The sequence below is a fragment of the Heterodontus francisci genome, chromosome 14 (genome assembly GCF_036365525.1).
Source record: "Heterodontus francisci isolate sHetFra1 chromosome 14, sHetFra1.hap1, whole genome shotgun sequence".
NCBI lineage: Eukaryota > Metazoa > Chordata > Chondrichthyes > Heterodontiformes > Heterodontidae > Heterodontus > Heterodontus francisci.
Genome location: NC_090384.1, coordinates 101,481,935 through 101,495,116, shown reverse-complemented (window position 1 = coordinate 101,495,116; position 13,182 = coordinate 101,481,935). Strand labels below are relative to the sequence as shown.

At 44.1% G+C, this 13,182-nt stretch overlaps 1 protein-coding gene across 1 annotated transcript in view; it reads right to left on the bottom strand.

The window, feature by feature from the left end:
• kiaa1549la (KIAA1549-like a) overlaps window positions 1-13,182 on the bottom strand; it is a 348,851-nt gene that overhangs the window by 209,434 nt on the left and 126,235 nt on the right. The window contains exon 5 of the mRNA XM_068046635.1: window positions 9,463-9,682. Within this exon, the coding sequence (XP_067902736.1) occupies window positions 9,463-9,682 (220 nt within the window). The remainder of the gene's footprint in view (window positions 1-9,462; window positions 9,683-13,182) is intronic.

Below are 13,182 nucleotides of genomic sequence, written 5' to 3'. Positions count from 1 at the left end.
ATTGTAAACAGTTACTGGAAAGCAGCTGTCTTCAAATAATTACCCAGCAGGGGTTGTTTCTGACTTGTGGAAAGATGTTTACAAAGAAGTGAGAAGTCAAATTTATAGGGGTCTGGAGGCTTGACCCTTGGGATATTGTTTTTGGTTTCACTTTGGACAGTGAGTTGACATATGGACAATGGTTTGAAAAGACAGTTCGAGAAAACTTGCGAAGGGAGCAATACCCAGCTCAGTCTGTTCCAGCTCTTTGAAAAAGCCTGCCAGTTTTACATCTCTTGAGAAGCTGAGAAGCAAGTGTAAGAAACTGCCTGAAACCCCTGTTATGGCATTTTCCTGGGAAAGCCTGGCCAAACTGACCTTCAATGTCAGCTGTCAAGAACTGTTCCAGGTAGATCCCAGTGACAGCCACCTATAAGTATTTGGGATGCCAAATTTATTTTTTCAAGAATTAGCAAGAATTTTGGCCAACGTATTCTTTTTTGAGGTTTGTTTGTACTAGAACTCTAAAGAGTAAATATCTATTTTTTCGGTTAACTGGTATGTGCACGTGTGTATGTGAGGGGCTAAGGTAAAAAGGGTTTTATATTTCGATCTGTGTGTTTATGCTTTGCTTCCTTACTGGATAAGACTTGTTTTCTAATAAACTGATAATGTTGTTGTTTATTAAAGAAACCTGGTTGGTGTGTTTTATTCTGGGATAAAAATAGAATCTATGATTGACCATATGGGTAAGTGGGAAAACAATTCAATATATTTTATAGATACAGCACTGAAACAGACCCTTCAGCCCACTGAGTCTGTGCCAACCAACAACCACCCATTTATACTTCTTCTCTTTTGGGCCTCCTTATCTCGAGAGACAATGGATACGCGCCTGGAGGTGGTCAGTGGTTTGTGAAGCAGCGCCTGGAGTGGCTATAAAGGCCAATTCTGGAGTGACAGGCTCTTCCACAGGTGCTGCAGAGAAATTTGTTTGTTGGGGCTGTTGCACAGTTGGCTCTCCCCTTGCGCCTCTGTCTTTTTTCCTGCCAACTACTAAGTCTCTTCGACTCGCCACAATTTAGCCCTGTCTTTATGGCTGCCCGCCAGCTCTGGCGAATGCTGGCAACTGACTCCCACGACTTGTGATCAATGTCACACGATTTCATGTCGCGTTTGCAGACGTCTTTATAACGGAGACATGGACGGCCGGTGGGTCTGATACCAGTGGCGAGCTCACTGTACAATGTGTCTTTGGGGATCCTGCCATCTTCCATGCGGCTCACATGGCCAAGCCATCTCAAGCGCCGCTGACTCAGTAGTGTGTATAAGCTGGGGATGTTGGCCGCTTCAAGGACTTCTGTGTTGGAGATATAGTCCTGCCACCTGATGCCAAGTATTCTCCGAAGGCAGCGAAGATGGAATGAATTGAGACGTCGCTCTTGGCTGGCATACGTTGTCCAGGCCTCGCTGCCGTAGAGCAAGGTACTGAGGACACAGGCCTGCTACACTCGGACTTTTGTGTTCCGTGTCAGTGCGCCATTTTCCCACACTCTCTTGGCCAGTCTGGACATAGCAGTGGAAGCCTTACCCATGCGCTTGTTGATTTCTGCATCTAGAGACAGGTTACTGGTGATAGTTGAGCCTAGGTAGGTGAACTCTTGAACCACTTCCAGTGCGTGGTCGCCAATATTGATGGATGGAGCATTTCTGACATCCTGCCCCATGATACTAATCCTACATTAATCCCATATTCCCTACCACATCCCCACCATTCTCCTACCACCTACCTACACTAGGGGCAATCTACAATGTCCAATTTACCTATCAACCTGCAAGTCTTTGGCTGTGGGAGGAAACTGGAGCACCCGGCGGAAACCCACGCGGTCACAGGGAGAACTTACAAAGTCCGCACAGGCAGTACCCAGAACTGAACCTGGGTCGCTGGAGCTGTGAGGCTGCAGTGCTAATCACTGCGCCACTGTGCCACCCGTTGTGACCTGTGGAGAAGTGGAACTAGAATAAACAGTGCACTACCCTCACCTCAGTCGTAACATATAATCAGGGGCTGTTTGCGGGATAACCCAATGCCAATGACATGCAATTGTAAGTGGGGTTATAATAATTGAAAAGAGGAAACAAAGAAAAAAACAGGTATCTTGTGCAGTAGATGAAAGTTTACTCTGCCAGAATGTCTCTATCAGTTGCTGCAGCCTTTCTGGGGAAAGAGGATGTATCCCTGAATGATTTGAGAAACTTAACCAAGGTTAGACTAAAGGATTTGGCAGAACTGTTGATGTTGAGTTAAAACCAGGAGACAATTATGCAGACATAATTGAAGTTATAGCACACATCTGAAAATGGAAGAAGTGGATTGTGCAGTTGAATTAGCTAAAATTCAGTTACAGATGAAGCAGCTTGAGCAGGAACAGGAAATGGAAAAACTTAAGCTTGACAAAGGAAAAGAAACAGAAATGAGAAATCTTGAGCAGGAAAAAGAACTGACAATGAAAAAAGTTGAACAAGATGTTAAAGATAAAATGAAAGAGAAGGAAGGGAATTCGAATTGAAAAAGATGGAACTAAGACAGAGGAATGGGCTTGACTCAAGAAAATTCTGGTGAGGAAAGAGCTGACTCCAGCTCAGGACCCCAGGGAAGAGCTGTTTCTATTTGTGCAAGCCCTCCCTAAGTTTGAGGAAAGGGACATAGAGGCATTTTTCAGTTCTTTTGAAAAGATGGCCAGACAGGTGAAGTGGCCGAAGGAAAGCTGGGCACTGCTTATGCAAAGCAGGTTGATGGACAGAGCTCATGAAGTTTATGTCATACTTCTTGAGGAGGCTTGTGCAGATTATGAGATAGCAAAAAAGGCTATTTTCGCTGCATATGCGTTAATCCCTGAAGCGTACAGGCAGAAATTTCGGAACCTCCGGAGATTGTCTGAACAGACTTATATAGAATTTGAGAGGGTAAAGCAAATTAATTTTGATTGTTGGATGCCGGGACTAAAGGTAGAGGCCATGTAAGAGAACCTTAAGGAATTAATACTCCTGGAAGAATTTAAAAATTCACTCCATCCATCAGTAAGAACTCATGTAGAGAACCAGACGGTTACAATTGCCCAATAGGCTGCAGAAATTGCTGACGATTATGAGCTGGTTTATAAGCTTTTGTCCATCACCCCCACAAACTCAAGGAGGATAGAAGGTGGGAGGGTGAAAGGAAGGCAAGTAGCCTGGGACAAGAACGGACAGCTGGGAATGCCCTGGAATCTCCTCCTCAGGCCAGAAAGGAAGATGCTGAGGGTGGAAGTGAGGTCCGCAAGCCTAAATGTTACCATTGTCACAAGGTGGGACATCTTCGTGCAGAATGCTGGATGTTGCAGGGTAAACCCATGGGACTTATTGGGGTGCACAAAGCCAATGCAGAGAAAGGGGTCCTGATTGAGAGTACAGCAGATCAGGCTGTCGCTCTAACTGCAGCTGTAAGGCTAAATACAAAAATCACTGTGACTGCAGGGGTTATGAATAAGATATCTGACAGTTACAGGGAAGTCTTGTCAAAAGGAAAAGTAACTGCTTATCCCTCAAGTGAGGTAGGTAAACCTATAGTTATACTCAGGGATACAAGAGCCACCCAAACTCTTTTCTGGGGAAAGGCATAACTGAATGCCAAGGTTTTAGTGAATGGTATTGGTGAGGAGTATATACCCGTACTTTTGTATCGGCTGAACCTAGAGTGTGACCTAATATATGGAAAGGTTACAGTAGGAATTGTCCATAGTTTTCCAGGAGACGGAGTTGACCTACTCCTGGGGAATGATTTAGCTGCAGCAAAGGTAGTAGCTTCTCCAATAGACACAGAAAAACCAAGTGACGTTAAAGAGACAGAACCGTTGCAGGAAAAGGTTCCAGGAATTTTTCCTTCATGTGTAGTAACCCGAGCAATGGCTAAACAAGTACCATTGCCGGAGGTAAAATTGGCACCACAGACAACCGATTTTTCTGAAACTTTCTTTGGGGATTTGGATAATCTGAAGGAAATATTCAATAAGTCTTCTCTGATCAAGACTCAGCAAGCTGATCCAGAGTTAAATATCGTGGCACAATCAGCGCTAATGAAGCTGAGGCTACGATATTAAAAATGGGATTCTGATGGGGAAGTTGAGACCTACAGACAAAGAATGGACAGTAGTTCACCAGCTAGTGTACTGCCAAACTATTTCTGGGAAATATTAAAGATAGTGCATGAAATTCCTATAGAGGTACATGTGGGGATCCAGAAGACCCAATCACATTTAGGTTGACATTTTTACTGACCAGGTCTTTCGAAGGACGTGGTGCAGTTTTGTAAAACGTGCCATACATGTCAGATTGTGGGAAAACTGCAACCTGCCATAAAGCCGGCACCTCTCATTCCCATACTAGTTTTTGGGGAATCATTTAGTAGGGTTTTGGTAGACTGTGTAGGACCTTTACTGAAAAAAGCGAGACACCAATATATACTCACTATCATGGATATGGCTACTCAGTTCCTAGAGGCCATTCCCTTGAGAATAATTTCTGCTAAGGTAGGGGTAGAGAAGTTAACCCAGTTCTTCACTAGATATGGATTACCGATTGAGATTCAGTCGGATCAAGGTTCCAATTTTATGTTTAAAACTTTTCAGGAAGTTATGGGTAATTTGGGTATAACACAGTCTTAGTATATCACCCACAGACACAAAGAGCTCTAGAAAGGTACCATCAGACCCTCAAAACAATGATCAGGGCATACTATGATGAAAATCCCCATGATTGGGATAAAGGGGAGGAATTTACTTTGTTTGCCACTAGGGATTCACCAAATGAGTTTACCAGATTAGTCCTTTTGAATTAGTTTATGGACATGAGATAAGAGGTCCTCTAAAACTAATCATCAAAGAAAAGTTTTTGAAACAGAGGGATGAATCCTCTGTGCTAGATTATGTATCCGTGTTCCGGGAACGGCTCACGAGAGCCTGCAAAGTGGCTCAAGAACACCTTAAAGCTTCCCAAACAACTATGAAGAAATGGGCAGACATGCATGCCAAGACCCAAACATTTCAAACAGGTGTTAGTATTACTGCCTTTACAGAGTGAACAGCTGAAAGCACAGTTCAGTGGTCCATATAAAATGGTCAAGAGAATGGGTAAAGAAAATTATTTGATTAACACCCCAGATTGCCGGAAAAGAATCGGCTGTGTCATATCAATGTGTTGATCAATATCATCAACGGGAGGAGGATAAGCAAGCACAGGTATATCAGATAGTGGGGACAGTGAAGGATGAAAGGGTTCGTGAAGATGAGGCAGAAAGAGGGCTAGACAATTCTCAAATTGAACCTCCTACTATCCGGTTAGCTAATACTGAATTGCTAAGGAATTTGGACATTATGCTTTCATATTTAGATGCAGAACGAGAAGACCCAACAAAGCTACTCACAGCATTTAAAAGAGTCTGTAGGGATAAGCCAGGATGTACAACCTTAGCCAGGCATGGGGCTGCATTTTACATTCCTGCTGCCGAAATCGGCGGCAGACATACACTATGGCGGTCCACCCATGTGGACCACACGTCACGGAGCTACTGCGATATTAAACATGGCAGCTCATTTAAATATCCAGGGTGGACACCACCCCCCCCTCCCCACCCAATGATGTGGAGGGGATGGGTAGTCCATTCCCGCCAATGGCGTCAGCTGCCTTTGTGCAGGCAGACGCCATTTTAAAGGGCTTCGAGCCCTATCATTACATTTCAATAGTTAAAGGAGAATGGATTGTAAAAAATTTAATTAATTGATCTTGCCCCTCTCCCAACCCCCCAATAAGCATAGATTTAATTCCTTGCACTCTAGCCCACCCCCCCCCACAACAATAGTTCCTTTGTGCACCTGACCTTCCCCCCCCTGCAAAGGTCATAAACTTTAATCTTTACCCCTTCCCACCATCGCCTACACCAATGAAATGTCTCTGACGCCGCTCCCCCCACTCCACACTGAAAAACTTACCTGCTCCTCACTCCCCGCTAGTGTTCTGCTTCGGATCCTCGGACAGAGCTCCGAAGGTGCGTGAGTGCTGGCCACCGTTACCAATATCGCTCTGGAACGGATGGCGGGAGCTGGTAGGTAATCTATTTGTTCGTTTAAATTATTTTACCTTTGGCTTCCGTTGCCGAGAAGCAGGGGGCGGGGGGGTGGGGGCCACCACGAGACTCCGCACCGCCGACAGTATTGGGCCAGGCCTGTGGCGGGCCTCTGCCAGAGGCATTTTCCGCACCACCCCAAACCCCATCCCTCCGCCACGACCCCCAACATCGGGGTGGTCTGTAAAATCTTCCCATGATGTGGATGTAGGGGAATCCTTTCCTATAAAACAGCATCCTTATTGCTTAAATGCAAAGAAACAGGCCCAAGTAAAAGCAGAAATCCAATACATGCTGGACAGCCACCTAATTGAACCCAGTCAAAGCAGCTGCAGTTCCTCAGTGGTATTAGGTGCTTAAACCTAGACTCTGCATAGACAACAGAAAGGTTAATGCAGTAACAAAGGTACACCCCTACCCAATCCTCACTTGGAAGATTGAATTTATGGAGTGGGCGGTGATAGGTTTCTTACAAAAACAGATTTGTTACAGGGGTACTGGCAGGTTGCTTTAGCACCCCCGAGCTGAAGAAATCACGGCCTTTGTCACACCAGATGGTCTTTTCCAATATCGAGTGATGCCATTCGGGTTATAAAATGCCCCAGCCACTTCTCAGAGACTAATGAGCCAAGTGGTAGCCAGGGTTCCTAACTGTGTAGTTTACCTTGATGATGTGCTGGTATACAGTGACAATTGGAAGGATCATTTGGAACAACTCGAAGCTCTGTTTAGAAAATTACAATTGGCTGATTTGGTACTAAACCTTGCCAAAAGTGAATTTGCGAAAGCAAGAGTAACCTACCTCAGGCATATAGTAGGGTGAGGACAGGTGTTGCCAAGAACAGCAAAAACATTGGTGGAGTTCCCTACCCCTAAGACTAAGTGAGAAATCATGAGGTTTTTGGAGATGTGTTGTTTCTATGGCAGGTTTGTATCACATTTTAGTACTAAAGCTGCTCCACTGACAGATTTGCTACAGAAAAATAAAACCAAGGTAGTGCAGTCAGGGAAGTGCCAAGCATTTATTGAGAGACTGAAAGCCATTTTGATTGATGAACCAGTGTTGGCTGCTCCAAATTTCACTAAACCCTTCAAGGTAGTAATTGATGCTAATGACCTGGGGATCGGTGCAGTCCTGTTACAAGACGATGAATCGGACATAGAAAGGACAGTGGGATACATTTCCAAAAAGCTAAATTGACACCAAAAAAGATATTCAACAGCGGATAAAGAAACCCTAGGTTTATTATTGGCTCTTAAGCATTTTGTGTGTGTGTGTATGTGTGTGAGGGGCGAAGGCAAAAAGGGAACTTTGATATTTCAATCTGTGTGTTGATGCTTTGCTTCATTACTGGTAAAGATTTGTTTTATAATAAACTGATAATTTTGTTGTTTATTAAAGAAAGCTGGTTGGTGTGTTTTATTCTGGGATAAAAACAGAGCCTATGACTGACCGTATCAGTAAGTGGGAAAAATGTAAATATATGTTGTGACCCGTGGAGAAGTGGAACTAGAATAAACAGCGCACTCCTCCCACCTCGGTCGGAACAGGAGAAGATTTACAAGAATGCTTTCAGGGCTTGAAAATTGCAGCTATGAGGAAAGATTGGATTGGCTAGGGTTGTTTTCCTTATAACAGAGGAGGCTGAGGGGTGACTTAATTGAGGTGTACAAAATTATCAGGGGCCTAGATAGAGTAGACAGGAAGGACCTGTTTCCCCTAGTGAAGAGGTCAATTACCAGGGGGCACAGATTTAAGGTGATTGGTAGAAGGATTAGAGGGGACATGAGGAAAAATATTTTCACCCAGAGGGTGGTGGGTATCTGGAATTCACTGCCAGGTTCAGTGGTGGAGGAAGAAACCCTCAACTCACTCAAAAGGTACCTGGACCTGCACTTGAATTGCTGTAACCTGCAAGGCTACGGACCAGGTGCTGGAAGGTGGGATTAGAATAGGTGGCTAATTTTTCAGCTAGCGCAAGCATGATAGGCTGAATGTCCTCTTTCTGTGCTGTAACTGTTCTATGGTTCTAGAAGGTGGTGGATGGGATGCCAATCAAGCGAGCTGCTTTGTCTTGGATGGTATCGAGCTTCTTGAGTGTTGCTGGAGCTGCACCCATCCAGGCAAGTGGAGAGTATTCCATCACACTCCTGACTTGTGTCTTGTAGATGGTGGACAGGCTTTGGGGAGTCAGAAGGTGAGTTATTCACTGCAGAATTCCTAGCCACTGACCTGCTCTTGCAGCCACAGTATTTATGTGGCTCGTCCAGTTCAGTTTCTGGTCAACAGTAAGCTCCCAGGATGTAAATAGTGGGGGATTCATTGAGGGTAATGCCATTAAACATCAAGGGGAGGTGGTTAGGTAGTTCTCTCCTGTTTGAGATGGTCATTGCCTGGCACTTGTGTGGTGAAAATGTTACTTGTCACTTATCAGCCCAAGCCTGGATGTTTATTTTTATTTTATTAGAGATACAGCACTGAAACAGGCCCTTCGGCCCACTGAGTCTGTGCCGACCAACAACCACCCATTTATACTAATCCCATAATCCCTACCACATCCCCACCATTCTCCTACAACCTACCTACACTAGGGGCAATTTACAATGGCCAATTTACCTGACAACCTGCAAGTCTTTGGCTGTGGGAGGAAACCGGAGCACCCAGCTGAAACCCACGCAGTCACAGGGAGAGCTTGAAAACTCCACACAGGCAATACCCAGAACTGAACCTGGGTCGCTGGAGCTGTGAGGCTGCGGTGCTAACCACTGCGCCATCCCAAAGACCTGTCATCCAGGTCTTGCTACATATGGACATGGGCTACTTCCTAATGTGAAAAGTTGCGACCACAACAATCTTCCTTTGTGCTAGGTATGACTCCAACCAACAGAGAGTTTTCCTCCGATTCCCATTGATTCCAGTTTTGCTGGGGCTCCTTGATGCCCTACTCGGTCAAGTGTCCAAATCTCAAGAGCATTCAATCTCATCTCACTTTTGAAGTTCAGCTCTTTTGTCCATGCTTGGACCAAGGCTGTAATCAGGGCAGGAGCTGAGTGGCCCTGGCAGAACACAAACTGAGTGTCAGTGAGCAGGGTATCGCTGAGTAAGTGCCACATGATAGCACTGTCGCGACCCCTTCCATCACTTTGCTGATGATCGACAGTGGACTAATAAGGTGGTAAATAGTCCGACTGGATTTGTGCTGCTTTTTGTGGACAGGACATACCCGGACAATTTTCCACATTTCTGGGTAGATGTCAGTGTTTGTACATGCTGAACTCTTAACAATCTTTTATTGGGTGCATGCTTCTTCCTTAATGTTTACCTGTCTTTAATTGGAACCATCGGGCTGGTGGTGGGGCCCACGGAGAGGCAGCAATCAGGATAGACTGGAGTTCAGGTACATGTTGTTGCATATCTCGGCTGAGGTTTCCAACACCGTATGTTGTAATTGCTTCAGTCACAGCGGATGGAATGTACACCTCACTCCCACTCACAGCGTAGAACCCAATAAACACCTTATTTCGTCTTTCGAGACTTTCAATCTGGAACAAAACATTAGATTAGATTAGATTAGAGATACAGCACTGAAACAGGCCCTTCGGCCCACCGAGTCTGTGCCGAACATCAACCACCCATTTATACTAATCCTACACTAATCCCATATTCCTACCAAACATCCCCACCTGTCCCTATATTTCCCGACCACCTACCTATACTAGTGACAATTTATAATGGACAATTTACCTATCAACCTGCAAGAAACCGGAGCACCCGGAGAAAACCCACGCAGACACAGGGAGAACTTGCAAACTCCACACAGGCAGTACCCGGAATCGAACCCGGGTCCCTGGAGCTGTGAGGCTGCGGTGCTAACCACTGCGCCACTGTGCCGCCCTAAAACATTATTTTAATGTTTCCTACAGCACAACAGTGAATGCACTTCAAAAGTACTTCATTGGCTGCAAAGTGCTTTGGGAGGTCCTGAGATCATGAAAGGCACTATGTAAATGCAATTTTTAAAAAAAACCTTGTCCAATTTTACATGTATATAGATAAAGAATCTTTTAATCCTTTTCACACGGAATGATTAAACCCGTGTTTTTTCAAGGAACGGCCAGCTTATGGGAACATAGGAACAGGAGTCGGCCATTTGGCCCCTCAAACCTGCTCTGACAATCAAATCTATCCACCTTAATTCCATTCACTTGCCTTAGTTACAAATTTACTGATACCTTTACCCAATAAAAAATCTATCAATCTATGTCTTGAAATCTCCAACTGCTTCCACAATCTTATGGAGGAGAGAGTTAATACTCTGTGTGGAAAGAGTGCTTCCTGATGCCTAAACAGACCGGCTGTAATTTTAAGATTATCTCCCCTCGTGTGGATTTCCCCACCAGAGGAAATAGTTCCTCTGAATCTATCCGACTGAACCTTATTCACATTTTAAATGATCAGATTACCCCTTAATTTTCTATGCTCAAGGAAACACAGCCAAGTTATCCAATCTGTCCTCAACATGTAACCGTTTTAGCCCTGGTATCATTTTGGTGAATCTGCGCTGCACCCCCTCCAAGGCTTATGTAGGAGACACTGATTATGCCACAGTCCAAATATTGTTTGCATTTATTCGAAGGATGACAGAACCACGGGAAAGTTAAGAAGCAAGGCTTGAAAAATTGGGGCTTTTTCACTGGAACAGAAGTTAAAATGGGATCTTATAGAGGCTTGCAAAATGTTGGAAGGTTTTGAAACGGTAAATGGTGAAACACTGTTGGCACTCGTTGGGAAAGCAGTAACAACAGATCAGAGACCCGTATCATCACTACGGAAATGGAGAGGCAGTGAAAATTTAGAACAGTGGATTGTCTATGACAAGACTGCATAGGGAATTGGATAAGTGTTCAAGAAGTGTTTGAAAAAGAAACAATATTAAAGGATACAGGATACATCTGCCGCTGAAACCCGCATTCATGCCTTTGTTATCTCTAGACTTGACTATTTCAATGCTCTCCTGGCTGGCCTCCCACCTTGGACTCTGTGTAAACTTGTGCTCATCCAAAACTCTACTATTTGTAGCCTAACTCGCTCGTTCACTCATCACTCATTGTAGTGCTGGAGAGAGAGATGATGCCCCAGAGGGGTCAAGGACAATCTATTAGACTTGAGCAAAAAAGGTGCAATTACATTGCTCGGTGTAGTCGATAGGCCACCAACTCTTGGGAAAGATGCAGAGGAACAAATTTTAAAGAAAATTACAGAAAGGTGCAAGAATTATAAAGTAGTTATAATGGAGGACTTTAATTATTCAAATATAGACTAGAATAGCAGTAGTATAAAGGGCAGAGAGGGGCAAGAGTTACTAGAGTGTGTTCAGGAGAATCTTCTACAGCAGTATGTTTCCAGTCCAACGAGAAAGGAGGGACTGCTAGACCTGGTTCTTGGGAATGAGGTGAGCCAAGTGGATCAAGTGTCAGTCGGGGAACATTTAGGGGACAGTGATCATTGTATCGTAAGGTTTAGGTTGGCTATGGAAAAGGACAAGGAACAATCCAAAGTAAGAATGACTAACTGGGGGAAAGTCAACTTCAATAGTGTATGAATGGATCTGACCTTTGGAATCAAAGGTTGGCAGGTAAAACGGTAACTGATTGCTTTTAAAGAAGAGACAGTTCGGGTACAGTCACGGTATATTCCCACGAAGGGGAAAGTTAGGGTAAACAAATCCAGAGCTCCCTGGATGACAAAAGAGATAAGATATTAAGGTGAATAAAAAGTGTGCTTATGACAGATGTCAAGTGGATAATACAACTGAGAACCAGGCTGAATATAGAAGATACAGAAAGGAATTGAAAAATCATGTAAGAGAAGCAAAGAGAGAGTATGAAAAGTGACTGGCAGCTAGCAAAAAAGGGAATCCAAAAGTCTTCCATAGGCATATAAATTGTAAAAGGATGGTAAAAGGAGTGGGACCCATTACTTAGCAAAAAGGGGATTGACACATGGAGGCGAGGCATGACTGAGGTATTAAATGAATACTTTATACCTATCTTTACCTAGGAAGAAGATTCTGCACAGGTCATGGTGAAAGAGGAGGTAGTTCAGACACTTGAAGGATTTAAAATTGATAAGGAGGAAGTATTAGATAGGCCGTCTGTACTTAAAGTTGATAAGGCACCAGGACCAGATGAGATGCATCCAAAGATACTGAGGGAAGTGAGAGTGAAAATTGCAGAGGCACTGGCCATAATTTTCCAATCTTCCTTGGACTCAGGGGTGATGCCAGAGGCCTGCAGAATTGCAAATGTAATACCCTTGTTCAAAAAGGTTATAAAGATAAGCCCAGCAACTACAGGCCAGTCAGTTTAACCTTGGTAGTGGGGAAGCTTATAAAAACAATAATTCAGGACAAAATTAATAGTCCCTTGGATAAATGTGGGTTAATTAAGGCAAGCCAGCATGGACTTGTTAAGGGCAAATCATGTTTAACTAACGTGCTTGAGTTTTTTGATAAAGTAACAGAGAGGGTTGATGAGAGTAATGCAATTGATGTGGTGTACATGGACTTTCAAAAGGCATTTGATAAAGTGTCACATAACAGGTTTCTCAACAAAGATAGAAGCCATAGAATAAAAGGGACTGTAACAAAATGGAAGATTTGCTAGTGCTGTTGGGGAGGGTTTAAACTAGTTTGTCAGGGGGATGGGAACCTGAGGGGTAGCTCAAACTGGAAAGAAGTAAAGCTGCTAACAGAAGGTAGAAAAGTAGCAAGTGACATTAGAAGGCAGGTGAAACAAAGGTGAGCATCAACTATGCTTAGAATGCAGAATGACACGAAGACAAGGTTAAGGGCACTCTACTTGAATGCACGCAGCATTCGCAACAAGGTCGATGATTTAAAGGCTCAAATAGAGGTAAATGGGTTTGATCTAATTGCTATAATGGAAGCGTGGCTACAGGGTGACCAACACTGGGAACTGAATAGTCAAGGATATTCGACATTTAGGAAGGACAGGCAAAAAGGAAAAAGAGGTGGTGTTGC